The sequence below is a fragment of the Dendrobium catenatum genome, unplaced genomic scaffold (assembly GCF_001605985.2).
Source record: "Dendrobium catenatum unplaced genomic scaffold, ASM160598v2 fragScaff_scaffold_1579, whole genome shotgun sequence".
NCBI classification, from domain to species: domain Eukaryota; kingdom Viridiplantae; phylum Streptophyta; class Magnoliopsida; order Asparagales; family Orchidaceae; genus Dendrobium; species Dendrobium catenatum.
Window position 1 is genome coordinate 508,973 of NW_021320041.1, and position 27,948 is coordinate 536,920.

The following is a 27,948-nucleotide window of genomic DNA, read 5'->3' on the forward strand; positions in this document are numbered from 1 at the left end:
TGTGAACAATCTTAACTTCTAATATATTTGATTTCCAGCATTTCCATTATATTCAAGAGAATGCCATTTGCAACACGCATAATACTTTTTTTTCCCTCAAATTACAGGAAGGTGTCACAATAAGACGAAGCCTTGCAAAATTGCGAAACAGTAATGGTGAAAGTACTAACAATACTGTTGTTTATATCCCTAAATAGCTGCAAAGTATTCCTTGCTGCGCTTGGGATCTGGTTTCATCGACTTGTCCCCAGGCTTCCATCCAGCCGGGCAAACCTCATCAGGATTCTCTTGCACGTATTGCAAAGCCTGCACACCACATAAAAAGCAACTTCTTAATAAACAAGCACCATCCCTTGTTATGTTAGGATTGAATTAATGGGTCATTTTAGGTGTTGCTGATTCATTGGTAGGTAGTATTTATTAGGTATTTAAAGAGTCATTAAGAGTTTCAGGATTCCATAAATAGTCTCCCTAGGGTGAAGTAGGGTAAGAAAATAAATGAATTCTCTCCTCTAGAGGTACAAACGAGTCAAGTCGAGTCACACCTAACTCAAGCTCGGCTTGTCCAATCATCAGTGAGCTCAAGCTCGACTTGTTAAAATAAACGTAAACTCGAGCTCGACTCTCTGACTCAAGTTTGTCGGAGAAGCTCGTCAGCGTTGGAGAAGCCCGCCGGAGAATCCTTGCAGCAGCAGCTCGCCAAATAGGAAGTCACAAATGGAGCTTGGTGGAGACCATAGAGGAATGACAAGGCGTGCAACTCGATTTGTAAATAAATAAATAAACTTGTAGGAAATGACAGGGTTGACAACACCTTTAATAAAGAAATGATAAAAACACTAATAATGAAATAACAAGAGCTATGCGTACAGAGCTTTCAAAATTTCTTTTAAATGACCCAGCTTTCAAAATGACAGTTCAGTTGCACAGCTTTTATTTTTTAATATCAAATAAGATTTTTGAAATTTTAATTTAAAAATACGAGTTAGTTCGCAAGCCAACTAGCCTCGAGTTTGATAAAACTCGAGGTCGTTTAGTATTTGTACTCGACTTTATTCTCAAGCTAGTGACTCAATAAGCTCGACTCGCGAGCTCGTTAACAACTTGTCTCGGCTCATTTACACCCCCACTCTCCCTACTTCTACTCAAAAAAAAAAATGAAGTTGCAAGAACCCTAAAATTAACCTAAAAGATATTTGCAAAATTGTGGAAATATTGTTGGGAGGAAATACAACCAAAAATATGATCAAATAGAGATGCAGAGTGTTGTCCTGCGCTAAAGATCGATACCTGAAGGGTTCTCAGGGTTTCATCCACACTTCGGCCAATAGCAAGGTTATTTATGGTCGAGTGCTGAATAATTCCCTCCTTGTCAATGATGAAAAGCCCACGAAGTGCAATTCCCTGTAACGTTAACATATATGTACAGAAGCATAATGACAACTTTTTAATGATTTGCTAATTATCTTTTCAGTTGTCACATTGAAAAAGCACTACCTGGTCGGAAATCAAAACTTCATAAGATTTTGCAATTGATTTTGTCACATCAGATACCAAAGGATACTTCAAATCACCTAGCCCACCAGACTTCCTATCAGTTTGAACCCATGCAAGGTGGGAAAACTGAAAGAAATGAAAGTTGATTAGGAATTTAATTAGCCAGATAACAGACATGCATAGCATAAAAATATGCAAAGAGATCCACACGCTCACAAAACCTCTTTCTCGTGATCTTAGGAGAGGAGTGTCAATCTATCTTGTAAGATTATATCCATAAGAAGCCATGAACAAGCTAATGCCCCACAAACACGAAGACGCTTAACAGCTCAGGATAAATGCATAGTCATAGAGTTGCATTAAAGTATGTTAGTTCAATACAATAATGACGGCATTAAAACAATTTCATAATAAACTCTATAATTAATATAAATATGCAAATGATTTTTTCATACATCTTTAGTTCATTGTCATGAACCGGTAAAAGGCATGGAGCTGTCATGTTCTGATTCCAAATACTACAGTAAACTATGGATATCCCATATTGTTAACGCCCCATTAATCTTCAACAAAAAGGAGGAATTACCAAAAATAGAAATGTCAAGCCCTTATTTAAGCAAAAGATAAGAGAGCAACTATCTAATCTTAGCTTTTTGAATCAAGTATCACTTGTCAATGATTAATAAAAGTAGCAACTTAAACAGTTTAGTTTAGAATTAAGAACTGTTTGAGAAGGATATTAGTAAATAAACTTTCAACCGCACTGGCAAAAACAAAAGCAAAGAATTAAGCAGAATATATCTAATAAATAAGTTTTTCCAATTATAGAATAAACTTACCACACTGTCAATTGAAACACCCAACACTTCTGTATTTAGTTTCTCAAACTCTGCATATCGATCACTGAAGGCAGTTATCTCTGCATCAAAGACATACTCAGCCACAAATAAACAATTTCATGATACTACATTAGGTTCAAAGCTCATCATTATGATAGGGGGATGATATGGGCATTCACCTGTTGGACAAACAAATGTGAAGTCCAGAGGATAGAAAAAGAGAATCACATACTTCTTTCCAATATAGTCAGATAGTTTAACCTGTAATATATCAAGATGATAATTTTACAAGATTCATTTCAATCTAAAGAGAGCTTCAATTCACAATGAAATAATACAGCTCAGATGACCTAGATGCTCTAAATAATGCAAACAATTTGTTTCCCTGGAAGAAGAATTAAATGCTAAATAATATTCATCATTTAAATAAAAAAAAAAATTATCAAACTAAATTAGTTTATGAAACATGGATGGCTTTTCATAACAGTAAATTAAGTCCAGACTGCAAGCACTTTTGCAGTTAGATTTTTAAGTGCCAATATACGTTTCAGAATGCCCTTGGAAAAGACGAACAAAGAAATTACAGGAACATGAAGATGATATGCCAAATATATCAAAGAATACAGACATTCACACATCTTATAAGAGCATACGTTGAGTTTAACCACATTATTTATGAACAATCATATATATAAATACCATCAAAGACTAACTCGGTAGATTTTCTAGCATGAAACGACATGGTACGATTCTTATAACTTAGTAATGCAGTACAAAACATGCATAAAAATATTTTAATATTTTGTAGATTATTATAATATTTTTGGATTGTTGCTAGGATTTGTATTTCCATTTTAATGTATTTATTTTTCAAGACTATCTTCTACAATTTTAGGATTTATATTAATTTGAATTTTAAATTATACTGATTTTAAATATAGCTCCATTTCAAAATAGGGATATGAAGAATTTAAGCATCAATTTATGAATGATAGTTGAATCATTTATACAGATTCTCTCTACATATTGTAAACCCATAATAGCTTGGGCAAGTATCCTCTCGTAGGTATTTTAAAGATTACGTTCGAGTTGTGCGGAAGAAGAATTCTCTCTTCTTTCAAGGTAGTATGTTTGAATGAGTAGCTCAGGAGCTTAGAAGGAGGTTATCACTGGAACACAATGAATCACCTTTGGCTACATCCTCCAAGCAGTCACAAAAGTTCATCTCTAAGTTAGACAAGTCTTTATTCATCTCCATCAAAGTCAAGTCTTTCTATGTGAGACCTATCAAAAATCAAGCTAAAAGCACACATCTCATCCACAAGACAGCCTTCATAATCGGATCACCACCGAGCTCAGAGATCAATGTCAAGTCATTACTCGCCGCATCAGACCGGCTTCCTACCTAACACCAACTAAATCTCCAAATTCCCACAGGTTTCACCTTACCAGCATCTTCTCTCACATGATCATCACACCAATCAGCACAATCAACCGAGCTAAATTAAAAAATGTTGGTACAACTCCTATATTCCATACATATTCTGCTATAACTCTCCAAGCCGTATAAATAGGAGAAAGGGAAATAGACAAAAAGGGAGGAACACACAAAACAGAAAGAGATACATAGAGAGATGCACAAGTTTCCCTTTTCTAGCTTGACTCTGCAATTTAGAGCCCTGGCTCCTTTTATTCATGTCTTTATGGCTAGGATAATAAAGATTTGGTCTAAATCTCTCTCTCTCTCTCTCTCTCTCTCTCTCTCTCTCTCTCTCTCTTCATCGTCTTCACCTACAAGCTCTCAGTCTCAGCTCACAGCTAAACCCATAAAGTATGGACGGGCATCATCCATCGAACAAATATGGATTCAACATATGTAGTTTCCTCTACCTATAAAATTTCTCCTCTCTCCAGTCATACATATGGAGGTCCCTAGAAATCAACTCACAAAACTTCTCACATGCAAAATTCACAAGTCCCATCAATTTTTCACTTTCTGGGCAGGATTCCAAGTAAATTTTTCTAAGTTTTACCCTATGGACCAAAACATCCTCTTCCTTCTTTCTCTCTCAAACCTCTTTCTATCCAATCCCCTCAAATCCAAAATGGTAGAATTCAATAAACAAAACAAAAATCAAAAGCCAAATTCAAAGAATAAAAAGAAGAATAAAATAAGAAAAGAGATCATCAACAATGGCCCACGATCAAATCTCCATCAAATTGGATAAGAATGAACTTTCACTCCACAGTTTCGAGTTAATGAAGATAGACCAGAAAAGTAATCAACCAATTCTCTATTGTTTGTTCAATAAGCCTTTTATTTATTCTAAATGGTATCAGAGCATCCTCATGGTGCCAAACAGCTTGACCGTTTCAAAGTGCCATGAGCCTGCAAATACCATAACAAATGCAAATAAAAAACAATCAGAGAAATCACATTCCCAAAATTCAAACACCAAAAATATCTATTTCATTATTGATCCATCAACCCCAAAATTCACTCATCATTACGGTCACCCCAGTCACATGCCCGTTTCAACAAATTTGAATGGCACCAATTAACCATCATGGAGTAAATCCATTATTCATGCTCTTACAACCAAAAAAAATTGGCTTTGTCAATGAATTCATTGAGCTGCCTTCAAAAATAGAACCAATAGAATCTGTACTATGGAATAAATGCAACAACATGATTACATCATGGTTCACAAACTCATTTGAACCCTTGCTTAAGAAAATACTTAAGTGCCAACCTTGATGTGCACCTTGTTGACCTCCTTTTTACATCGATCACTTGCAAAACCTTATTACATATTTTGTACGTCAATTCACCTCTTATGCACATATCCGTCCTGTGTAAATTTTTTCGATGGGACTTTATCCTATGAAACGGATTGCACCGTTACGTCCTGGACGTATCAAGACGGATTAAATAAGTCTTCGTGCTCAAATTGGATATCATTTGATATGTGTGGAGGAGAGAGGACATTAAGGACTTTTCATAATAAATAAGATAAATTAAAGTCACATAAAAATCTTAAATGAACTATGAAATAAAATTTTAATAAATAAAATTTATCACTCAAAATATAAAATAAAAGAAAAGAAAATATAATGTCAAATTAAGCATGAATGCAAAACATTTCAACCTCTTCCCTTCATATCTTTCCAAATCAAGTTATTTTCTCATCCAATGACTGAAATTCAGCACCAAGGACAGCACACTATTTTCTTATTTTTAAATGGCAATAGAAGACGCTATATCAGCCATCTGATCAAGGGTTTGTATTGGTAGACTTGTTATTCTGCATTCCATTGCTTCTCCAGGTTATTCAAAGAAAGAAAAGGGGTAGTTGGTTATCACTCCCCCTTCTTTATGGCTCTCCATTTTGGTGTCGTCCTCCCTCTCTCGTGAAACTCTTGGCTGCTAGCTCTTACTTTTTTTTTGTTAAGGGAAAACAGGAAGCGGCAGCAGCTCAACCAAGAGAAAATTGAGGGGATGCCTACATTTTTGGGCGAGATACTCTCACTCGTCTGTCCTCTCCCTCTCATGCAAAAGCAACTGGTTCAATGGCAAGGAAAGAAAGAGCTTTTGTTCTATCATACATTAGAGTAATTTTTGGAAAAAGAGAATGAAAAAGCAAGATTAAGTTACTCTCCATCTCATCCAAAAGTTGTTGGCCACTTCTCGCTCGATTACAACCCTCAAGCAAGGAAAAGAGACCCAAAGCAAGGAAAAATATGAACAAGAGGAGCTGCTATCTTCTTTTCCTATTCGGCTAAGGAGAAATGAGTAAGTCGATTCTTCTCTCTTCAACCGTCAAATCAAGAGGAAAAGTATAATTATTTGTAATCTAAGTGAGGTATAAAGCAATAGATTTATAAAATTGTTATAGTTGAAGTAAGAATATGTCATTTCAATCTTTTTTTTTTCCTCCAACATTTATATTTCTTTGAAACTCAAGAGGAAGAAGAAAATCTTCTTATATCCTCTCATGCTCATTTTTATCTTGCAAGAAGAAATTAAAATTTTATGTAAAAACATCTTTTATAAATCCATAAGTATGCTGAAATTTCCATTTCATCAAAATATATGTTGCTGAAATATTATTTACTGAAATATATTTTGTTGAAATGTTATTTACTGAAATATATCTCTTTGAAATGTTATTTGCTGTAAAAAGTACTTCACTGAAATTATATTTTCTTGACAATATATTTTATTAAAATTTCATTTTGAATAGATATAATTTTGCTAGAATCATATATGACTAAATTCTGATGTTTGAAATTACACATAGCTGAAACTGATTATTATTAAAACTCTAAATTGATGACATTACAAACGTTTCAAACTTTATTTTAGGAAAACTATGAGTATGCTAAAAGCCTCTTTGATAGATCATGAAGGATTACAATCTATGATGCACCGACACTTCTCCTCAAAGAGGCGTGCAGTGTCCGACACCGTGTCCGACACGACACTCGTCCGACACTCCTCCGACACGTGTCGGACACGCCAAAAACGTGTCCGATTAAAAAAATATTAAAAACAAATTGGACACGCGTGTCCGACCTACACGCGTATCTTAAATATTTTTTAATTTTTTTTAAATATAATTTCTTATATTTGGCGAGATTTAAACTAAATTTCTTATTTCATATCCACAACACCAAATCAACGTCTGCATTTAATACCCATTCATCGAATATTCTCATTTTCATTTCTATTTGTCAGTGAAGGTATTTTCATCTCCTCTCTTTTTGCACAATTATAAATCTTTCTCTTGTTGAACCAGAGTTTAAAGTAGTGATATTCAATGATGATGATATTGAAGGCCAAAAACAAACCTCTAAAGCTAATCCTAGTAGTTGAAGCTTGAATGTTTGATTTATAGTAAGTGATTATTTGCTTATATTTTTGTGGTTATATTAGATATTTTGTACTAAATATTTTATATTATAAACTAAACAAGTTATCATGTCATTCATTTATTATTGTTTGTCATTTTTAATATGATATTACATTAATATATATACACTATATAAAAAAAAGTATTGTCGTGTCTGCGCCGTACCCGTGTCCTATATTTTCAAAAAAAGCCGTGTCCGTGTCGCCATGTCGTGCCGTGTCTGTGTCGTGTCCGTGTCCATGCATCATAGGCTATAAGTAAGACTTTTGATTTTATTAATCAAAATAATAATAAATAAAAATGATAATATACCTTCAAGAATTAAAGTTAGGTGACTAAAATTGAGAATCATCACAAGACCTATGCAATAAGATAAAAAAATGGAAACCTAAACATAGATATTATAATATTCTCTTAAACTGGCTATGCTGTATAAATCTATGTATGAACACTAAAGAAAGTCACAAGTTGAGTATGACAAAGGATGTGCAGTAAATCTAATAAGGATTGAGTAAGAAACAGCAGAGAATTGGTGGAAAAATATCTTATGTCAGATAGAAAAAATAATTAAACTAAGCTTAGACATAAACAATAGAGGACAGAGGTTGTGCTAATATGATGGGTATATGTTAGGCAAAAAAAAGGTGCAGACTATTGGTAAAATGGCAGTAAATTATATAAGATTATGCATAAATTAGAGTCCGATGTACTAAACAAGAATGAATGGATGATGAATCATAAAGCCAGCATAAAAGAATTTGGATAAGATTAAAGAATATGAAATAATAAATGTGTAACGCATGGTTATAAGATCAGCACATGTTCCATTTACCCTATAGTAAGTTTCTATTGTCTCACCACTTCATATTTATTCTCAAACATTTTAACAATTTTCTATAGAGCTAGATCATCAATTTCCATCAAACCAATTACCAATTAAATATGATTAACATGAATTAACAATTTGAAACTTTATCATCTTGAACAAAAGTTTGATGATAATGAGTCATATGAGGAATGTAGAAAAAGGAGACGTGGATGGCAGCTGGAGCGTCTTTTAATGTGAGCAAGGGAGTAATGAATGCATGCTTGATGACTAGGAATAATCTAACTGCAAAAAGTTTTACGAATATGCTTATTGGAGCCGTTCAATTCTTCACCAGCAAGTCAAGAATCCATGTAAAATGAGAGCATTCCATAATATACATATATATACAGAATACTACTGACCTGCCCATGCAGTCAATATTGATGCTATTGATGTACCAATAGTGAAAACAACCCGATGGCTCTCAAAGACTTCCTACAAATATGACAAAAGAATAATGAAATAGCATAATATAATATAGAAAAAGGTCTTTAACTTCACTTTTAAAAAAACTTAAACATTACAGAGAAGCATTGCAAGAAAAATTGGAAAATGCCTAACAGTTAACAAAGGAACTAACGGCCAAAAACATAAATGCAATTATCTGCATCAACTCACACTACAAACAATACCAAACACCATTACAATGAAAAAACATGGTAAATTACAATTTTTTTATTCAAACTTGAGAAAATCCTCAGTTAGATGCCGCAATTTTATTTTGCTCTAATATGTTTCTACCAAGCTTGCACAGTTTGGTCTACTTTATTAATAGGACCACTAAATATGGCTGAGAGCTTAGTTCAAAGATTGCAGATCACTTGAAAATCAGTCTAAGTTTTCACTCGGACCGAGCTTTGCTAGGAACAAATGAGTTAATCCATGAGCTAAACATTTGAATCAGACTTATTTTCAATCTGATTGCAAGCCATAGGTGGATTAGCTTGATAAGACTAAAAAAAAATTTATTAGTAATTGATTGAAAATAAATATTTTTAGATATAACTTATTAGTAATTCATATATAATTTAGTTTAGCCATATTAAAAAAAAAAAAGGCCAACTAAACTAGGTTATGACAATGTTATTTGTGAAAAAAAAAATGGAAGATCTAGGTTTGAAACCTTCAATCCTCCTTTTTTAGCCGTTTTATCAAACTTAAATGGCTCGTATTAAAGCATTCATCACCATCCCGTACTAATTTCCATAGCTTTTTCCTCTAATTCAGCTGTTCCTTATTTTTTTCCACCAATTTTGTGGTTCTCCTCAATTATTTTTACAATTCATTCAGATCTCATTTCGGCATGTAACACTAAATATTTTTCTAGATCTCTCCTTCCTCGAATTTGTGTGGCCTGCAACAGTCAAGCTAAAGTAAATATTACATAAATTTTATTGTTTAAATATAATATTTAAATATAATATAAAAATTGCATACTTATAATATTCAAAATATTAAAATAATATATATAATATAAAATAATATATATGTATGAAAAAATTTAATCCTTTTTCCCCTCTCCCCCCCTCTCCCTCTCTCATTGTACTCTCCCCCGCCTCTCTTATTTTTCTCTTACTCTTTTGTCTCTGTCTGCTTCTTTCTCTCTCATCTATCACATTTCTCTCTCTTAAGCTAAACACGCCAAAATATTTGGCACATTTAGAATGTGCCAAACAATTTGGTGCATTCTGAATGCGCCAATAATTTTGACGAATTAGCTTATTTTTAAATTTTTTAATAAATATGATCCTCTTGCTAATTCTAGTAATTAGCATGCTCCTTCATAAAATAAAACCCCACTTGTGAGGGATTTTGCATGTTCTTTTATATAACATTGATATTTGACAAATGGAAGAATGCATTTCATATTAGATTTAGATGTTTATACGTTTATTCATCCTCTAGCATTCAATAAATTATGATAGTCTTGAAAAATTCATATGCTTACAATTTGGGAATCAAAATATATTGAATTCTTATACACGTCTCTTTATATTATTTGCAAGGAATTATGATTGAATCATTCGGACAGCGGAATGAAAAAATTTAGTCGCCTACATTTCTTCATAATGGAGGAGCTATGGTCGGAAACTACTGGATGAGACAATCAAATAACCATGCTAATGTCTTAATACAAAAGACATTTCTTGAAGAAAGATTTTATAATCGAGAAGATTTAAATAGACATGCTAGTAGAGGTAAAAGATTTTAAAAGCATTCATGGTGATTATGCATTTGAAGCGACTAATAAAGGTGGTAAGACCCTATTAAATTTAGTTATAGTTTATGATTTTATAATTGCTAATATCTTATTTAAGAAAAGAGATAAGTATCTCATAACTTATAAAAATAAATATAGTGAAACTTAAATTGATTATTTTCTTATAAGAAAAACTGAATTGTTTAGATTGCAAAGATTATAAAATTATTCCGAGTAAAAATTTATGTACACAATATCGCTTATTAGATTTAGACTTTAAAATGAATTGTGCGGAATATAAAAAATAAAGTAAAACATTATTTTAGGATTAGATCGAGGCATTTAAAGAATACTAACAAAAATATTTTTGATAATTAGATTTTAGATTTAAAGATTTTGTTTATGCATGAGGAAGCTAATGTTATGGGGAAAAATAGTTATTGATATTAAGAATGTTACAAATGTTGTGCTTTGAGTATAAAAAAAACTCTTAACAGTAAAAATAGTTGGTGATGGGATCAAACTATGCAAGAAAGGATCAAAAATAAAAAATTTTGTTATAAAAATTAATTTAAAAGAAAAAAAAAATTTTAAAAAATTGGGAAAAAATATAAAGAGACTCATAATGAGTCTAAAAAAGTAATATGTGATGCAAAGATTTTAGCTTTTAATGATTAATATAATAAATTTGATACTAAGGATGATGAAAGATATATGTATAAATTAGTCAAACAAAGAAATATGAATAGTAAGGATTTAGTTCAAGTGATATGCATTAACCATGAAGATAAAAAAGTACTTTTATTAGAATAGGATTTTCAATAAAGGTGGATCAAATATTTTGTTAAGCTTTTCAATTGAGATTGTGAGAATACGATTGAATTTATTGACCATAGCACCCGAAATAAAAATAGAGATTTTTATTTTTGTAGACGCATTAATAAAACCGAAGTAAGAAAAGCTTTAAAAAAATGAAGCGTAGAAAAGCTATTACACTTGATGATATTCCAATAAATATGTGAAAATGCTTAGGAGATGAAGGAATTTCTTTGCTTACTAAACTTTTTTAATATTATTTTGAAGACTAGAAAGATGTCAGATGAGTGAAGAATGAGTGTACTGATTTATATTTTTAAGAATAAAGGTAATGCACAAGATTGTGTGAATTATAAAGGAATTAAGTTCATGTGTCATACTTAAAATTATGGAAGGGAGTTATGGAGCATAGGTTATGACGTGATACTAACGTTTCTCAAAATTAATTTGGATTCATGGAGAGTAGGTCTATTATGGAAGTTATACATTTATTGAGAGGTTTGATGGAGAAGTATAGAGAGAATAAGTAGGATCTGCATATGATATTTGTTAATTTAGAGAAAGCACATGATAAAATTTCAAGAGAAGTGTTATGGAAAGTTCTAGAAAAGAAAGGAGTTAATAATGCGTATATTCAAGTTATTAAGGATATGTATGCATGAGCTGTTACTTGTGTTCAAAAATAATGTGGTTTGACGAAGTAATTTTCTATTTCAGTTGGATTACATCAAGGATTAGCCTTTAAGCCCATATCTCTTTCCTTTAGACATGGATATTCTTACTAGATATTTACAAGAGGTTGTACCCTAGTGTATGCTTTTTGCTGTTGATATTCTTCTTGTTAATAAGATTAAAGAGAGTTGAAAGTACTTGAATTATGGAGGTCAACCTTAGAGTCTAAAGATTTTCGTTTGAATAAATCTAAAATCGAATATATGGAGTATAATTATAGCAATAATAGATTTAGTGGGGGGGTTGAGACTTTGGGCAATCAAGTCATTAATAAGAGTACACGTTTTAGATATCTTGGGTCTATTGTTCAGAGTGATGGTGAAATAGATGGGGATATTATTAGTATAATTCATGTTTGATGGCTAGAGTGGAGGAATGCATTGGGCTTGCTATGTGATAAAAAAGTCCCCCTCAAATTTAAGTAAAAATTTTATAAGATAGTGGTGAAACCTGCAATACTTTATATCGCAAAATGTTGACAATTAAAAGAGAAGCATAATATTAATAAATTAAGTGTTGCAGAGATGAGGATGCTCAGGTGAATAAGTGGCTTTACTCTAAAGGATACAAAACAAGCAGATACATGAAAAGTTGGAGTGGCTCCACTGGAAGATAATATTAAAGAGAGTCACCTTAGATGGTTTGGTCACATAAAGCAGTGGCCTTCTAATGACCCGATTAGGAGAGTAGATATATTAAATTTGGGTTATGTTAAGAAAGGTAGAGGTAAACCAATAAAGACTTGGTTAGAAAATATTAGAAATGACTATTTTTTTTCCTTAGATTAAAATTAAAATTTAACTTTTAAAATGACACAATGGAGAAAAAAGATTCATGTAGCTGACTCCACATAGTGAGATAAATGTTTGATTTTGTGTTGTTATGGTATCACCTTAGACAACATTTCTACATTCAACTTTTCCCTTAAATTTTATGCAAAGCAAGATTGTTGATGCTCAAAACTATTTTCATTTTGTTTTTACGGGAAAGATGATTAGCTCAGGCAAACAGCATTATGATTTCTATTAAATGTCACCATTACAAAAAATATACATCTTCCATCAAGTTTCACAATCTTCAAATCTATGGCATATGCATCATTGACTTCCATCACCATTTCAACAAAAATTAGCTTCATTTTTGTCTTCTAATAATATATCTTATTTATTTATAAAAAGAGATGAGCCTCTTCACTTATAAAAATGGATATACTACAACTCAAATTGATTATTTTCTTATATAAAATTAGATTATTTATATTGCAAAGATTGTAAAGTTATTCCTAGTGAAAATTTATATACCCAACATCGATTATTAGTTTTGAATTTTAAGAAAAATGGGCAAAAAATAAAAAATAAAGTAAAACAATGTTCTAGGACTAGATGGGGACATTTAAAGAAAATTAACAAAAATATTTTTTAGAATAAGATTTTAGATTTTATAACAAAAATATTTTTAAGAATAAGATTTTAGATCTTAAGATTTTGTCTGGGCATAAGGATGCTAATGTTATATGGGAAAAAGTGGCTAGTGATATTAAGAATAATACAAAAGATGTGATTGGAGTATCAAAGGAAAAAACTCTTAATAGTAAAAATAATTGTTTGTGGAATCTAAATGTGCAAAAAAAGATTAAAAAAATAATAATATTTATAATAAAAATTTGTTTAAATGTTAAAATTTTAATAATTGGGAAAAATATAAAGCGGCACATAAGGAATCTAAGAAAACAATATGCGATGCAAATATCTTAACTTTTAATGATTTATATAATAAATTAGATACTAAGGGGGATAAAGACATATGCATAAGTTAGCCAAACAAAGAGATAGAAATAGAAAGGATTTAGTTCAAGTAAAGTGTATTAAGGATGAAGATTAAAATATACTTTTCTTAGAACATGATATTCAACAAATGTGAATGAGATATTTTGCTCATCAATTTCAGCTAAACCAGGTTTAACAATTTTCATCATATAGGGTTTACAAGTCCCTTTTCATTCTTCGCATTAATTTTAGATACCAACCTCCATCCAATATATCATGCCAATCTATCTTCCTATATTGATTGCATGATTTTGCTTTCTTTAATACATGGTTTAAAATTGCGCAATATGAGGCTCGCCTTAAGACCCGCCTTTGCGCAATTCCAGTAAAAAACGCCTCGATGCTTACGCCTCAAGTTTTTTTATGAGTTATGGAGTGTAGGTTGTGACGTGATACTAATGTTTCTCAAAATCAATTCGGATTCATGCTAGGTAGGTCTATATGGAAGTCATACATTTATTGAGATGTTTGATGGAGAAATATAGAAAAAATAAAGAGGATCTACATATGACATTTATTAATTTAGAGAAAGCATATGATAAAGTTCCAATAGAAGTGTTATGGAGAGTTCTTGAAAAGAAAGTAGTTAATAACACTTATATTCAAATCATTAAAAATATGTATGCAGGAGCTATTACTTATGTTCAAACACAAGGTGATTTGACCAATAATTTTCCTATTTTGATTGGATTACATCAAGGATCAGCCTTAAGCCCATACCTTTTTGATTTAGTCATGAATGCTCTCACTAGACATTTGCAAAAGAATGTACCTTGGTGTATGCTTTTTACTGATGATATTCTTCTTGTTGATAAGACTAGAGAGGGAGATGAAGATAAACTTGAATTATGGAAGTCAACCATAGAGTCTAAAAGTTTCACTTGAGTAGATCTAAAACAGAATATATGAAGTATAATTTTAGTAGTAATAGACCTAGTGTGGGGATTGTGACTTTGGGTGATCAAGTCATTAATAAGAGTACACGTTTTAGATATATTGGATCTAATGTTTAGAGTGATGGTGAAATATATGGGGATATTATCAGCAGAATTCAAGTTGAATGGTTGAAGGAATGTAACAGGCTTGTTGTGTGATAGAAAAGTCCACCTCAAACTTAAGGAAAAATTCTGTAAGATGGTGGTGAGATCTACAATGCTTTATAGTGTCGAATGTTGGCCATTAAAAGAGAAGCATAATACTAAGTTAAGTGTTGTAGAGATGAGGATGCTTAGGTGGATGAGAAGTTTTACCCTTAGAAACAGAATACGAAATGAGCATATACGTGAAAAGGTTAAAGTATCTCCAGTGGAAGATAAGATTAGAGAAAGTCGCCTTAGATGATTTGGTCATATAAAACAGCGGCCTTCCGATGAACCAATTAGGAAAGTAGAAGTATTAGAGTTGACTTATGTTAAGAAAGGTAAAGGTAGACCTAAAAAGACTTGGTTATAAATTATTAGAAATGATCTTTCATTATTAGATTTAAATGAGAATTTGAATTTTAACAAGACACAATGGAGAAAAAGGATTCATGTAGCCGACCCCACATAGTGGAACAAAGGCTTGATGTTATTGTTGTTGTTGTTGGTTTTGTAATAATTTATCTTATGATGGTAATTGTACTATTTGCCTAGTCGATAAGCAAATTAGACTTCCATTTTCTTTAAGTTTCATAATATTCATAGCCCATAAATTCAAGCGCATTCAAAGGCATGCCTCTATCTTACCATTGGGAATGAATTTACAAGATGTGTATGGAGATTTCCATGCAACAAAAGTCTACACTCAAAATATTTTAAATGCTTCAACAATTTTTCTCACACTTATTTCCATGCCTACATTAAAATAGTTAAGTAGACAATGGTTATTGATTTCTATCGATAAGAAAATTATTTCGATTTCATGGTATCAAATATTAGCATACTTGTGTTTATACTCCACAACAAATGATATTGTTGAATAACATCGACATATCCTCATTTTAGCATGAGCATTATTTTCTCAATTTTTTCCCCATACTTACATGGGTGAATTTCACTTCTATCTATCTCATTAACAAACTACACCATTGCTCTCAAATAAATAACCCTTTCAACTACCAAACAACCATCCACCATCACTTGATCACTACGGTTGTTTGGGCAACCTTCTTGAAAAAAAAATAAAAACCAACACTTGATCACTAGAAAATATTTAGCATTTAATGTTATGCAACATTTGATCCTAGTTACAAACGTTGCATCATTTTTGTTATTCCATGGTTAAAAAGGTTACAAACTATATGATTTAGAGACTAAGAAATTTTGTATGACCATGTTTTGTTTTTCATCTACATTGACTCCAATCATAACAGAAAGTTTAGGTTGCCCAATTTTTCTCCTACCATTAGAGATACTTAACCTGCAATATAATATTATCCCACCAACAATATACAACCAACCTCAGCAAACCAAGTCACCAAATACATATGAGAACGCATGCTCCACCCGCACACCAACCACACAAAGTTTCACCCAATGCTGCTCCATTTTTTGCATCCCTATATCAAGTAGATTTTGTTGTACCCTTGTAAGACACTTCAGACTCTCCCACTCCCTCAACTCCTCCCATATGACAGTCTATTCAACCTGAGTCCGGAATGGCGTAGAGACTTTGTAATGTCAAAACAAGCCAATCATTGTAACTCAACACGAAATACTACAATAAGTACAAGATATGCTTTATCTCATTTTTTTTTCTTTCTTGCACCCATACTTCTTTTGTTTAATCTATTTTCTGGTTAACACTATTAATCACATCAAATCCAAAACTTATGCTTAGGCTATCTTTGATCCACATTGATGTCAAGCAACGGATACAAAATTAGTAGTACAGCAAAGCAACACCTGAAGTTCAGCTTCCCTGTCCATTGGCCACAAAACAATCAATAGCGAATGAGCCTACAAAATTAAATATAAATATGTCTGAGAGAGAGCAATAATGATCAAGAAACTTTTCCTCCTATAACAAAACTCATCAAACTTTGTTGTCTTCTTAGATAGTGTTAAGTTGTGTAGTCTACTATATGCCCTATGAACTAACAACATATTCAACTCAGAGTGCTCTTGTTAAGTTGAAGGGTCTAATTTATGCCCTCCACTATTTGTAAGTTTTTTCATTAAGGATTGTTAGAAATTTAACTATATTTTTTTTGTTGCCCTGTTTTCTTTTTTTAATAGAGGTAAGGAGGCATTGTCATTGGGTTTCATCGAATAGATTAAGGATATAAAATACCATAATCAAAATCATAAAGAAATCTAAATGGAAACAAGATGGCATAGCCATTGAGTGTCCATGTATAATTTTTTTGTGTTTTTTCCATTTGTATTCTTTCCATTTATTCACTCTCAGTAACTGAATTAGGACTTACCTAATTCCCCCAACACATGAAGCCACCACTGACAACGGGAGATTATAGTATTTCAACTCAACAATTCTTTGTGGACTCAAGCATGCATCAAGAGACAAGTTCTCCATAATTTAAGGCACTATTTATAAAGTTAACTATCAACAATCAAAAGCTGATTATTCTCGTCACCAAGACTAAAGGTACTTCTATGATTGCAGTATTTATATATATTGATGAAATACTTCACATAATAAATAATATTCAAGAAATGGAATGTAGTAGAAAATGTCTTCTCAAATGCTTTCAAATCAAAGATCTCAGAGCTAATTTATTTTTTCATGTCACATAGAAAGTATGCAATAGACACTTTGCAAGATTAAAGACTTCCAGGAACATGCCCCTACAAATTTTCAAGGTGCTAAATGTTAATATGATTCTATATGTAATTATTATTCTGTTTGCTTGTTTCTTGTAACTAACTGCACATATTTTAATTTTTTTATTGTTGTAGGTTAGTTATTAAATTTCTTGTTTTCATATTATATAGCCTAGAGGTGTCAATAAATGACCCGACTCAACAACCCGAATAGAAAAACTCAGGTTCGGGTTGACCCGGTTAATTTTCAGGCCAATTTGGGGTGGTGCAGCCATATTTGGGTTAAATGACTAGTATTTTGATTAAATGGGTAGTCCCAATTTAGGATGAAACAAGTTATTTTCGGGTTAAATGAGTTGTATTTTCATTAAATGGGTTGTATTGATTTAAGAATTTGTAAGATCATATTAAATAGGTCAAATGGTTTGAATTCAAGTCAAATATTTTCACCTATATGATAAGCGAGTCAAGTTTCAGCTCTGAACCAAACCTAACCCAGAAACCCAAATTGACACCCCTGTTATAGCCTTTGTATTGCATTGGATATGGATTCTATAAATACCCCCAAGGTGTCATGCTTGTAAACATAATAATTTGAATTCAATTCCTATACCTGTTCCTCTGTTTCTTTCAATATTTTCATCCTCTTATGTTGTCACTAAGTTCAGGAGCAAGAACAAAGCAATTTTTTCAGTGTCTATACATCCATTTCCTACTGTTGTCGTTGTCCTCTCTAACTGATGCTACTGCAGCCTAAGATGAAGAAGATTGAAGGAAAAATTGTTGAAGGTTTCAAGTTAACTACGGTTTGTTCTAAACTAAAGAAGGTTGAACCATTATAAAGAGGCAGACTAAATACAAATTGTTGTCTAAACCTACAAGAAAACATGATTACAATGAAGTAGGAAGGTATTGGCAAGATTGGACGTGTGATTCCCTGAGAAAGAACAAGCCTAATTGGAGTGGAGAATCCCTGATTTCAACAAGAGTTTCAATCAAGAAGCGCTTAAAGGTATTCTTCATTCATCCCTTCTTGATCTTAGAATTGGAATCAAAGTACCAGGAGTACCCAAAAAAATTTGAAAACGGCATTGACAAGATTGGAGATCAACTTCACATGGCAAAATTACTTTAGCCTTTGGAGAATGAAGACAAAAGCATTGCTCCACCTCAAGGCTTAGATGCGACTTTTTCAGAAGAAGCATGGCAAAAAGATGGAGGTAAAGAATCGATCAAATCTTGCTAGAAATGCTCATAGTGTAATCCTCTCGAGTCTAAGAGATGGATTATAAGGGAGATTGCCGAGGAGTCAGACATTGGCGTTTGTAGGAAGCTTGAATATATGTACTTTCAGAAACCCCTTGCCAATTGGTTATAGCTCAAGAAGGGATTATACACCTTGCAAATAGATGAATTTAGGTGACTAAAGAATGATTAGGATGACTTCAACAAGAACATGAAGGATCTTAAAAGCATTCATACTAAAATCAATATTAACAATCTTGTCATAATCCTCTCGAGTTCTTTTCTCAAAAAGGTGTGGATATTGTGTTACATAAAAAACCCTCTTTTTCTATGAAAGAAATGAAATCAACCCTAAATTCAAAGAATTAAAAAATAAAATGTTAGTGATAGCCTTATTGCACTTGAAAGAATTGAGAATCGTGATTTCAACATATGCTAATGAAGATCCAAGCCAAAGTTCAAAATAAATGCTTCATTTGCACAAGTAAAGTTACTTCAACAAGATGTGCCTAGAAAGGAAGATGAAGATGCATGAATGATGAAAGAATCAAAACAAATTGCAATTGTTGAGGAGGGATATGAAAGTGTTGAGGTACTATCCATTCCAAAATATGATTCTAGTAAGGACTAGATTCTTGATTCTGAGTGTCTTTTCACAAGCTCCTAGATAAGTATTCAGTGGAGTCCTTGAAAGATTTGGATGGTGGCATGGTAATGCATGGAAACAGCAAAACTTGCAAGGTCATGAGAATTGGCAAGATGAGAATCAAGATGCTTGATGGCATGGAATGACAATTACAATAAGTGAGGAAAAAGCTTAAGCACAGGAGAAATTTAATTTTATTAGGAATCAAGACTAATTTTGATTATGAATTTAAAGTTACAAGTAGGAGCTTAAGAGAGTATAAAACTATAAATGCTCATTTGTTGTCACGAAATGAATCTTGAATACTGAATTTTATTCCTTAATTGGAAGAACAATCATTAGAGAATCTATTAATGCAACTAATAACTCAACAAGTATACCCACACATGTCAACAGCGTCCAATGGCATGCATCCTAGCACTCGGGGAAGCTCAGCGCAACATAACAAGCATCCTTTCACTTTGGTGTTAATGTTGTGGTTTGATTGAATGCCCTCACAAATTTACTTGAAATTCATATGTAATTTTATTTTTCTTATTTCTCCTTTTATTCATAAAACAATGTCCAATAAATTTGATATTGGTTTCTCTAAACTAGGATCAGCAACTACATGAACTACTAAGTATCAAATTTTCTAATAATTTTGAGGTGTTAAATGATTAGAAGAATAAATATTGCTATCTTATGTTCAACATATGCATATCAAATTTTCTAATGATTTTGAGGTGTGGCTTCCAAAAAGCTCACTAAAAGTTTTCTTATTTATGTCATCAATTTCAGGCATTAGATATCAAAAAACTGCTGAAGATACAAAATTTTCTAAACATCACTTTGTTTGTTTTCATTATCATGATGATCTCTCTTGAAATCTAATAGCCTTTCATATTTAGCTACATTTTTATCCATATTTTTAAATATTTATGTCATGTTTAAAATAGGGCATGCCGTACTATTTCATTGCGCTTTGGACTTCACGGGGATGTTTGCATTATGGCACGCTATTCTTCATTAAAAAGTATGAATGCAACTCAATTATGCATAGGAGACTTAACAATAGAAGTCAAAGAGAACTTGAAGCACTTAAGAAGAAAGGTTTGATATGTGGTGACAAGATTGTGAATCTTGCCTTTTTTGAACATTGTATTATCAAGCAAAGAGACCCAAATTTACAAGTTATGTTCATTGGACAAAAAAGTGTTCTTGATTACAATCATATGACCTTAAGCAAGCTCACATGGCGATGTATGGTATTATCTTTCTTTAATTGATGATTATTCATAAAAGATATATTTTTTTTTAAAACAAAACAAGAAGTATTTCAAATATTCAAGGAATAGAAACAACTTCTTGAAACTCAAACTTGTAGAGAAGTAAAGAAGTTGAGGACTAAAAATGGGCATAAATTTTGTGATGATGAATTCATAAAATTATGCAAAAATCAAGAGATATTAAGGCATTACATGGTGAGGATGAATACACAACAAAATTGATTGGCAAAAATGTTCAACAGATCATTCTTGAAGAGGAAAGGTGCATGCTGCATAATGCAGGGTTTCCTAAAAGCTTTTAGGCTGAACTAGTGAGCACTGCAATGCACTTGATCAATAATGACTACCTTCAGTCATCATTTTCAAAGTACCCCAAGAAATTTGGAATAAAAAACCAGCCAATTACACCATATCCCAGGCCTTTGGATGTAAATTTTATGCTCACACCAAGAAAGATAAGCTTGATCCACATGCAGTGAAATGAATTTTTATTGGCTACCGTGAAAAAGTTAAAGTATACAAGTTATGGTACTTGGAGCCAGCATTTACAAAATGCATGATTTGTGCTCAATAAACAACAAATACCTGTAATTATTTCAACAAATAAAGCTCACGAAAAGTCATTTGATGCTAAGAGGCAAATGAAATTTGAGGTGGAACAACAAAGCCAAAAAAGTTATGATACCAATTATAAAAACTTAAGCATGTTATGAACAAGTAGACAACAAACTATTGAAGAAAGGCAAAGACTAACTTTTGGCTTGGCAAGAGATACACCTCAATGTGGGAATGGACATGCTAATATAAACATATGAATTTGATATAAATTTGATGAATAGTGATCAAAGAAGTTAGCGACAAGCTATGCAAGAAGAAATGTTATCATTAGAGCAAAATTGTCACGACCCAACCCGACCGGGACGGATCCCGCTCGCATCGGGCCGCGACACAACTGTTGAAAATCCAGGATCTAGCTTTGGAATTTGCTTCAGACTTTCTTCCAAATATTAAATAGACAGAAAAACACAAAGCTACTATTAACATCCAAATACAGAACAGTTCATCTATCTTTTCCTTCATCAAAACAATCATATACAAATACAGTGCATGGCTGCAGATAGAAAGAACAGAACAGAAACAGAAAAGCCATGACTGTACAAAATCAAAAGTATCAAGCACCTGAAGTATCAAAGGTAAAAGCTCATAATAGTAAAACTAATTAGCGGTATAATTAAAATGTGTAAGAAAATATCAAAAATAAGAACATTTGTTATAAAAATTGGTTTAGATATATTCTGATATTTGGGAAAGATATAAAAAGGCCCGAAGGAGTCTAAGAAAGAAATATGCAATACAAAAATTTTAACTTTTAATGATTTATATAATATATTAGATACTATAGACAGTAATATATATATAAGTTAGCCAAACAAAAAGATAACAATAGTAATGATTTAGTTTAAGTGAAGTGTATTAAAGATGAAGATCAAAAAGTATTTTTATTAAAAGAGGATATTCAACTAAGATGGATGAGAAATTTTTATAAACTTTTCAATGAAGATTATGAGAATGTAATTGGCTTTAATGACCTTAGTGCCCCAAATGAAAATAAAGATTTTTGCTTTTATCAGCGTATTAGTAAAACCAAAGTTAGAAAGGCATTAAAGAAAATGAAGTATGGAAAAGCTATTGGACCTGATGATATTCTAATATAAGTGTGAAAATGCTTAGGAAATAAAGGAATTTCTTGGTTTACTAAACTTTTTTAATATTATTTTGAAGACTAAGAAGATGTCAAATGAGTAGATAATGAGTGTATTGATTTTTATTTTTAAGAAAAAAGGTTATGCACAAGATTGTGCAAACTATAGAGGAATTAAGTTAATGTGTCATACTTTAAAACTATGGTAGAGAATTATGGAGCATAGGTTACAGCGTGATACTAATATTTCTCAAAGTCAATTTGGATTCATGTCGGGTAGGTCAACTATGGAAGCTATACATTTATCGAGAGGTTTGATGGAGAAGTATAGAGAGAATATGGAGGATCTACATAGGAAATTTTTTGATTTAAAGAAAGCATATGATAAAGTTCTAAGAGAAGTGTTATGGAGAGCTCTAGAAAAGAAAGCGGATAATAATGCTTATATTCAAGTCATTACGGATATGTATGCAGGAGTTATTACTTGTGTTCAAATACAAGATGGCTTGACCAAGTATTTTCCTATTTCAATTGGATTAAATCAAGGATCAACCTTAAGCCCATATCTTTTGCTTTAGCCATGGATGTTCTCACAAGAGATTTGCAAGAGATTCAATTCTGGTTTATGCTTTTGAATTGATGTATGCTTTTTGCTGATGATATTTTTCTTGTTGATAAGACTAGAGAGAGTTGAAGGTAAACTTGGATTATGGAGGCCAACTTTAGAGTATAAAGGCTTTCATTTTAGTCGATCTAAAACTGAATATATGGATTATAGTTTAGTAATAATAGATCTAGTGGGGGGAATTGTGACTTTGGGTGATCAAGTCATTAATAAGAGTAGACGTTTTACATATCTTGAATCTATTGTTTAGAGTGATGGTGAAATAGATGGGGATATTATTAGTAGAATTCAAGATTCATGGTTGAAATGGAGGAAGGCATCAGACTTGTTGTGTGATAGAAAAGTCCCCCTCAAACTTAAGGGAAAATTCTATAAGATGGTGATTAGACCTGCAATACTTTAAGGTGCAAAATGTTGGTCATTAAAAGGAGCATAATATTAAGTTATGTGTTGCAGACATAAGGATGCTATGGTAGATGAGCGGTTTTACTCAATTGCATGCAAACTATTGCATATGTAGAACTCCTTTTAGAGATGTTGAGCATATTTCTCTATTTAAGAAGTAATTGGGTAGGAGAGTAATTTTTCTCTCTCAGTATTTCGTAGTATATTTTGTGGTTAATTCTAATGAATTCTCTTACGAGTTTAATTAAAAGTCTATAAGGTGTAAATTTATTGTCATGACTCCAAAGAATGTTGGAGATTATCCATCCAGTTGCAATAAAAGTTTACATCACTAGACTCGCTACGTTTGATAAATTTTCTTCTTTTACTAATATCTCCACCAAATCATAGGAAGTTCAAGATGATCTTGCTTAGCCATCTCCTTCTAACGTAACTCAAGGTTCTTCTGCATCACCTTCTTCCTTTTCTAGGAAAAATTTTTGGAAGCCCAGTGTTTATGATTTAAATTCAAACGAGAAATAAATTTTAGTCGAAGAAAATGAAAGATTATTTGATCAATAATCTTTAGTTCAAGTTTAGGTAGAAAGTGAAAGAAGAAGCATCTTAGGAGATGTGTTGATTGACGTTATTCTTTAATTGCTTATTATTTTACTACTTCAAGATTAGAAAATGCTTGTTTCATTTAAGAAGACCAATGGTGTTTGGCGATATGCAGAAAAAAAAAAAGACTAACAAATTAGTTTTCATTCATAGTAGTATTTCTCCCATCTCCTCCTGCAAATACTTTCACAAAATATTTGAGAACAAACAACTTAGATGCTTTAGGAAGCAAGCTTGATGATATCCAAAAATTCAGCATTTAGAGGTAGTGTTGCAATGAATGCCTCCTCTCTAGAATAATTTTTCTCCATATCATGATTTATGTGATATGGATTTGATTCTATTTTATTTGATCTGAATTTTTTAAGTTATTTCTTACTTGTATGTCAAAAGCTAGAAGAGTGATGAATTAAGTTTTAGCTGACTAAGAGCAAGTTCAAAATCTTATTTCATATAATTTCTGCTCAAATTTCTTTTCTTCTTATTGTTGCACTCCTGTAGGATCCGCTCCATGAAAACATCAATAGAGAAATTGGGTGGGTTCAGGCAATAAGTTAGAAAATTTGATGCTATGACAGACAGAGAACAGAACTTCAGAACAAGCTGTTAATTTTAGATGCCAAGAATACTACCTTTGCAACTATTAAAGAGGGAATTATTTAGTGGTTGAGGTATAATCTCTATTTTCTTGGACCGTGAACTCAGGCTCTCTAATTTTATGTTTATATACTTGGACAATTAGAGATTGCTTTATTTCATTATCTTGAACTTGGGCAACTTGTTTTGCTGAGTTTTCTCAACACACAACTCCTTCATTCATTGATGCAAGCAAGAATTAGAAAAAACTCTAATTCTTGCAAAAAAAAGAAACTCTTCCTAGGATAATAAGAAAATACACAAAATACTAAAATTTAGACAAAATACAACATTTAAACACAATATGACTTTTATAGGATGAAGACAACCCTTACAAACTTATAACATTAAAACAAACACCTAACAACTTTTGACAAATATAAAACACCTAAAATTGCAATTCCATCGTTTAAGAAAAAGGATACAAGTGGCGTCGAACTTGCGGAGAGAAGAAAGAGATTAGAAGCCGAGACGAAGAAGAGGACAAGCTCGCAAGCATTCCCAAGAAGAAGAGAGAAAAGTTGGAACAAGCTCTCAGGCTTTTCCAAGAAAACCTCAGGTTTTCATATCCAAAAATCTTATTATAAAACTCTCTCTAAAACCTCTAAACACATTATATTTATAGGGGAAATGGGGGCAGCCAAACAGCCCATAAAACCATTAATTAAGCTAATTAAAATAGGAGAATTTGGAAGGCTAGCAGCTGTCCAAAACAGCACCCGAAAAGGCAACATAGAAACTGGGTAAAGCAGCCACGAGACAACAGCCAGGGGAGAAACTGAAGGGGCACAAAGGGGACTGGAACCAGCACCTAGCAAGGGAGAAGAACCAGCCATGGGAAACAGCACAGGAAGAAACCGAGGGGACACAAAAAAGGGGAAAAGGCAAGAAACCACTCCACTTAATGAGCTAACAAGTGCAAATACTCCTCCAAATAATGAGCTAAAATATTAGCTCAAGCAATAATGAGCTAGAATCAAGCAGCTCCCAAGAATTCAGCTCAAAATCAAAGTAGCCAAGGCCCAACCCGAGAAGCAACATGTTAGACCAGTCCACGCGGGATCGGCCCAAGCGTAACGAGGCGGAAGCCTCCACCTCTCGTTCAGCCGCACGCCCCCGACTAGTTCAAACCAAGCCTTTTAGGAAGTTTTTTTGAGAGTTTTGAGAGGGAAATTTGAATGTAGGGACTGTTTAGGGATTTCCTTTTGATTTGTATGCATTAAATAGTTTGTTTTCCTACGGTTTGGGCATCTTGAATTTGGGCCGAAATTTGAGATCTCTTGGATTTCTTTTGAGCTCTAGAGGCGTCTAGAGATTGGGAGAGAACAATCCTCCTCTTGAATAGAGGATCAATTGTATCTTGCTATTTTTTCTGTTTCCCTTTAATCAAGTAATACCGATTATCTACTATTTTTGCAATTTTGTGTGGATTTTGTGAAGAATTCTTGCTGTTTTCTAGAAGATTGATAGGAAATACTTGCGATCTACAAGTGTTTCCTATCACAACAGCAACCCAAAAGACCAAAGAACCCAAGAAGCTAGCACACCCAAGGATTGCCAAGCCCAAGCACAACCCAAGATGTTTTGACCTCGCCCCTTGCCTACATCATTCATCCAATTAGTTCAATGTTTTTTAAATGGTAGTGGAGGCTGTGGAACAAACCTCATCAACAATGGTAAAAAACAGTGAATGGTTGTGAGTAGGCCATGACTGGGATAAAACAGTTCCTAGGCATTGAATAGTATGAAATTCTCGTCCATAAAATGCCTAGTAGAAATATATAATATGACAATTTCGGCTAGTTTGAGGAAACATTTTTGCCCCTCTATGAACTTGAGGATGGGAAGAACGTACAAGATATATCAAAGGCCGCATTCAAACAATTTCATAATATTGCAAAAAGTAAAACAAATCCACAAGAGTTTAGAATATATATTTATGAACATACAAATGTGAATGGAACGGACACTGATGCTCATAGAAATAATACCTTGATAAACTCCTGGTCGAATACTGCCTCTGCCTCAAAATCGGGTGCCGGATTTCCCACCAACGGGAAGCTCTGCCAATAAAACAGGAAAAAAAATAAATAGGAATTTTAGAAGGAACAAACCCTAAATTGATCACAAAAAGTATTGTGTATCTTTACAACACAATCCAAAGCATAATTTCCAAATTAAAATCAAGATATATCCCTCACATTCAAATAATAAACTCTAATAAAAAGTTATCAAGAACGTCAAAAGAAAACAAGAGTATTTAGTAAGAATGAACACAAACTCATACAGCATTGACATTGAAAACTTCTCAGAAGCTATTTGGGAGCTGAAACAAGCCTAGGAGAGTATTAGGAATTTTAGAAGGAACAAAACCTAAATTGACCAAGTATCCATCCAACATAATCCAAAGCATAATTTCAAAATTCACATAAAGCTATATCCCTCACATTCAAAGAATAAAACCTAATAAAAGGTTATCAAGAACGTAAAAAAAAACAAGAGTATTTAGTAAGAATGAACACAAATTCAAACAGCATAGACAAGGAAACTTCTCCTATGCGATCTGGGAGCTGAGACAAGCCTAGGAGAATATTAGAAATTTTAGAAAAAACAAAACCCAAATTGACCACAAGCAGTACGAAGTATCATTACAACACAATCTCAAGCATAATTTCTAAATTAAAATCAAGATATAACCCTCAGATTTTTAAAGAAAAAACCCTAATAAAAAGTTATCAAGAACGTCAAAAGAAAACAAGAGTATTTAGTAAGAATGAACACAAACTCAAACAGCATTGACGAGGAAACTTCCCCTATGCAATCTGAGAGCCGATACAAGCCTGGGAGAGCATTAGGAATTTTAGAAGGAACAAAACTCAAATTGACCACAAACAGTATGAAGTATCTTTCTAACACAATCCGAAGCATAATTTCCAAATTCACATCAAGATATATCCCTCGCTTTCAAAGAACAAACCCTAATAAAAAGTTATAAAGAACGTCAAAAGAAAACAAGAGTATTTAGTAAGAATGAACCCAAACTCATACAGCATTGACGCGGAAACTTCTCCTATGCGATCTGGGAGCTGAGACAAGCCTAGTAGAGCTAGGCTGGAAAATCTTTCGCAGGCCATGGAAACCCCTCATAACCGCAATCGTTCGAGTAAGAGGCTTTGAAGGAGAATAAGAAAAGGCCATCGGAGTGGCGGATTTAGAGGAAAAGGTGCTGTGGCTCGTCGAGAGTATGGAAGGAGCCGAGTACGCCATGGAGGGGAGCTAATCTCTTTCACTCTCGCTCCAAATTCTCTGTTTAGCCTGCGGATAAGCCCAGAACGAAAAGGTGAATGGGTTTTAAGCCTTCTAAAC

At 32.7% G+C, this 27,948-nt stretch overlaps 1 protein-coding gene across 1 annotated transcript; it reads right to left on the reverse strand.

Moving 5' to 3' along the window:
- LOC110109352 (2-Cys peroxiredoxin BAS1, chloroplastic) lies at positions 1-27,948 on the reverse strand. Its single transcript, XM_020840386.2, has 7 exons — positions 27,631-27,948; positions 26,574-26,645; positions 2,516-2,597; positions 2,337-2,416; positions 1,498-1,623; positions 1,291-1,404; positions 1-306 (listed from the first exon to the last, which is right to left on the reverse strand). The coding sequence occupies exons 1-7, from the start codon at positions 27,847-27,849 to the stop codon at positions 190-192; spliced, it is 810 nt and encodes a 269-aa protein (XP_020696045.1). The 5' UTR covers positions 27,850-27,948; the 3' UTR covers positions 1-189.

What these genes read in the sequence shown, in the direction of transcription:
- LOC110109352 (XM_020840386.2), bottom strand. Translation starts at nt 27,849, where the DNA reads ATGGCGTACTCGGCTCCTTCCATACTCTCGACGAGCCACAGCACCTTT. An exon ending in TCGACCAGGAGTTTATCAAG is followed by an intron (nt 2,598 to 26,573) that starts GTATTATTTCTA and finishes GATATATTACAG; the next exon opens with GTTAAACTATCTGACTATAT. An exon ending in CACATTTGTTTGTCCAACAG is followed by an intron (nt 2,417 to 2,515) that starts GTGAATGCCCAT and finishes TCTTTGATGCAG; the next exon opens with AGATAACTGCCTTCAGTGAT.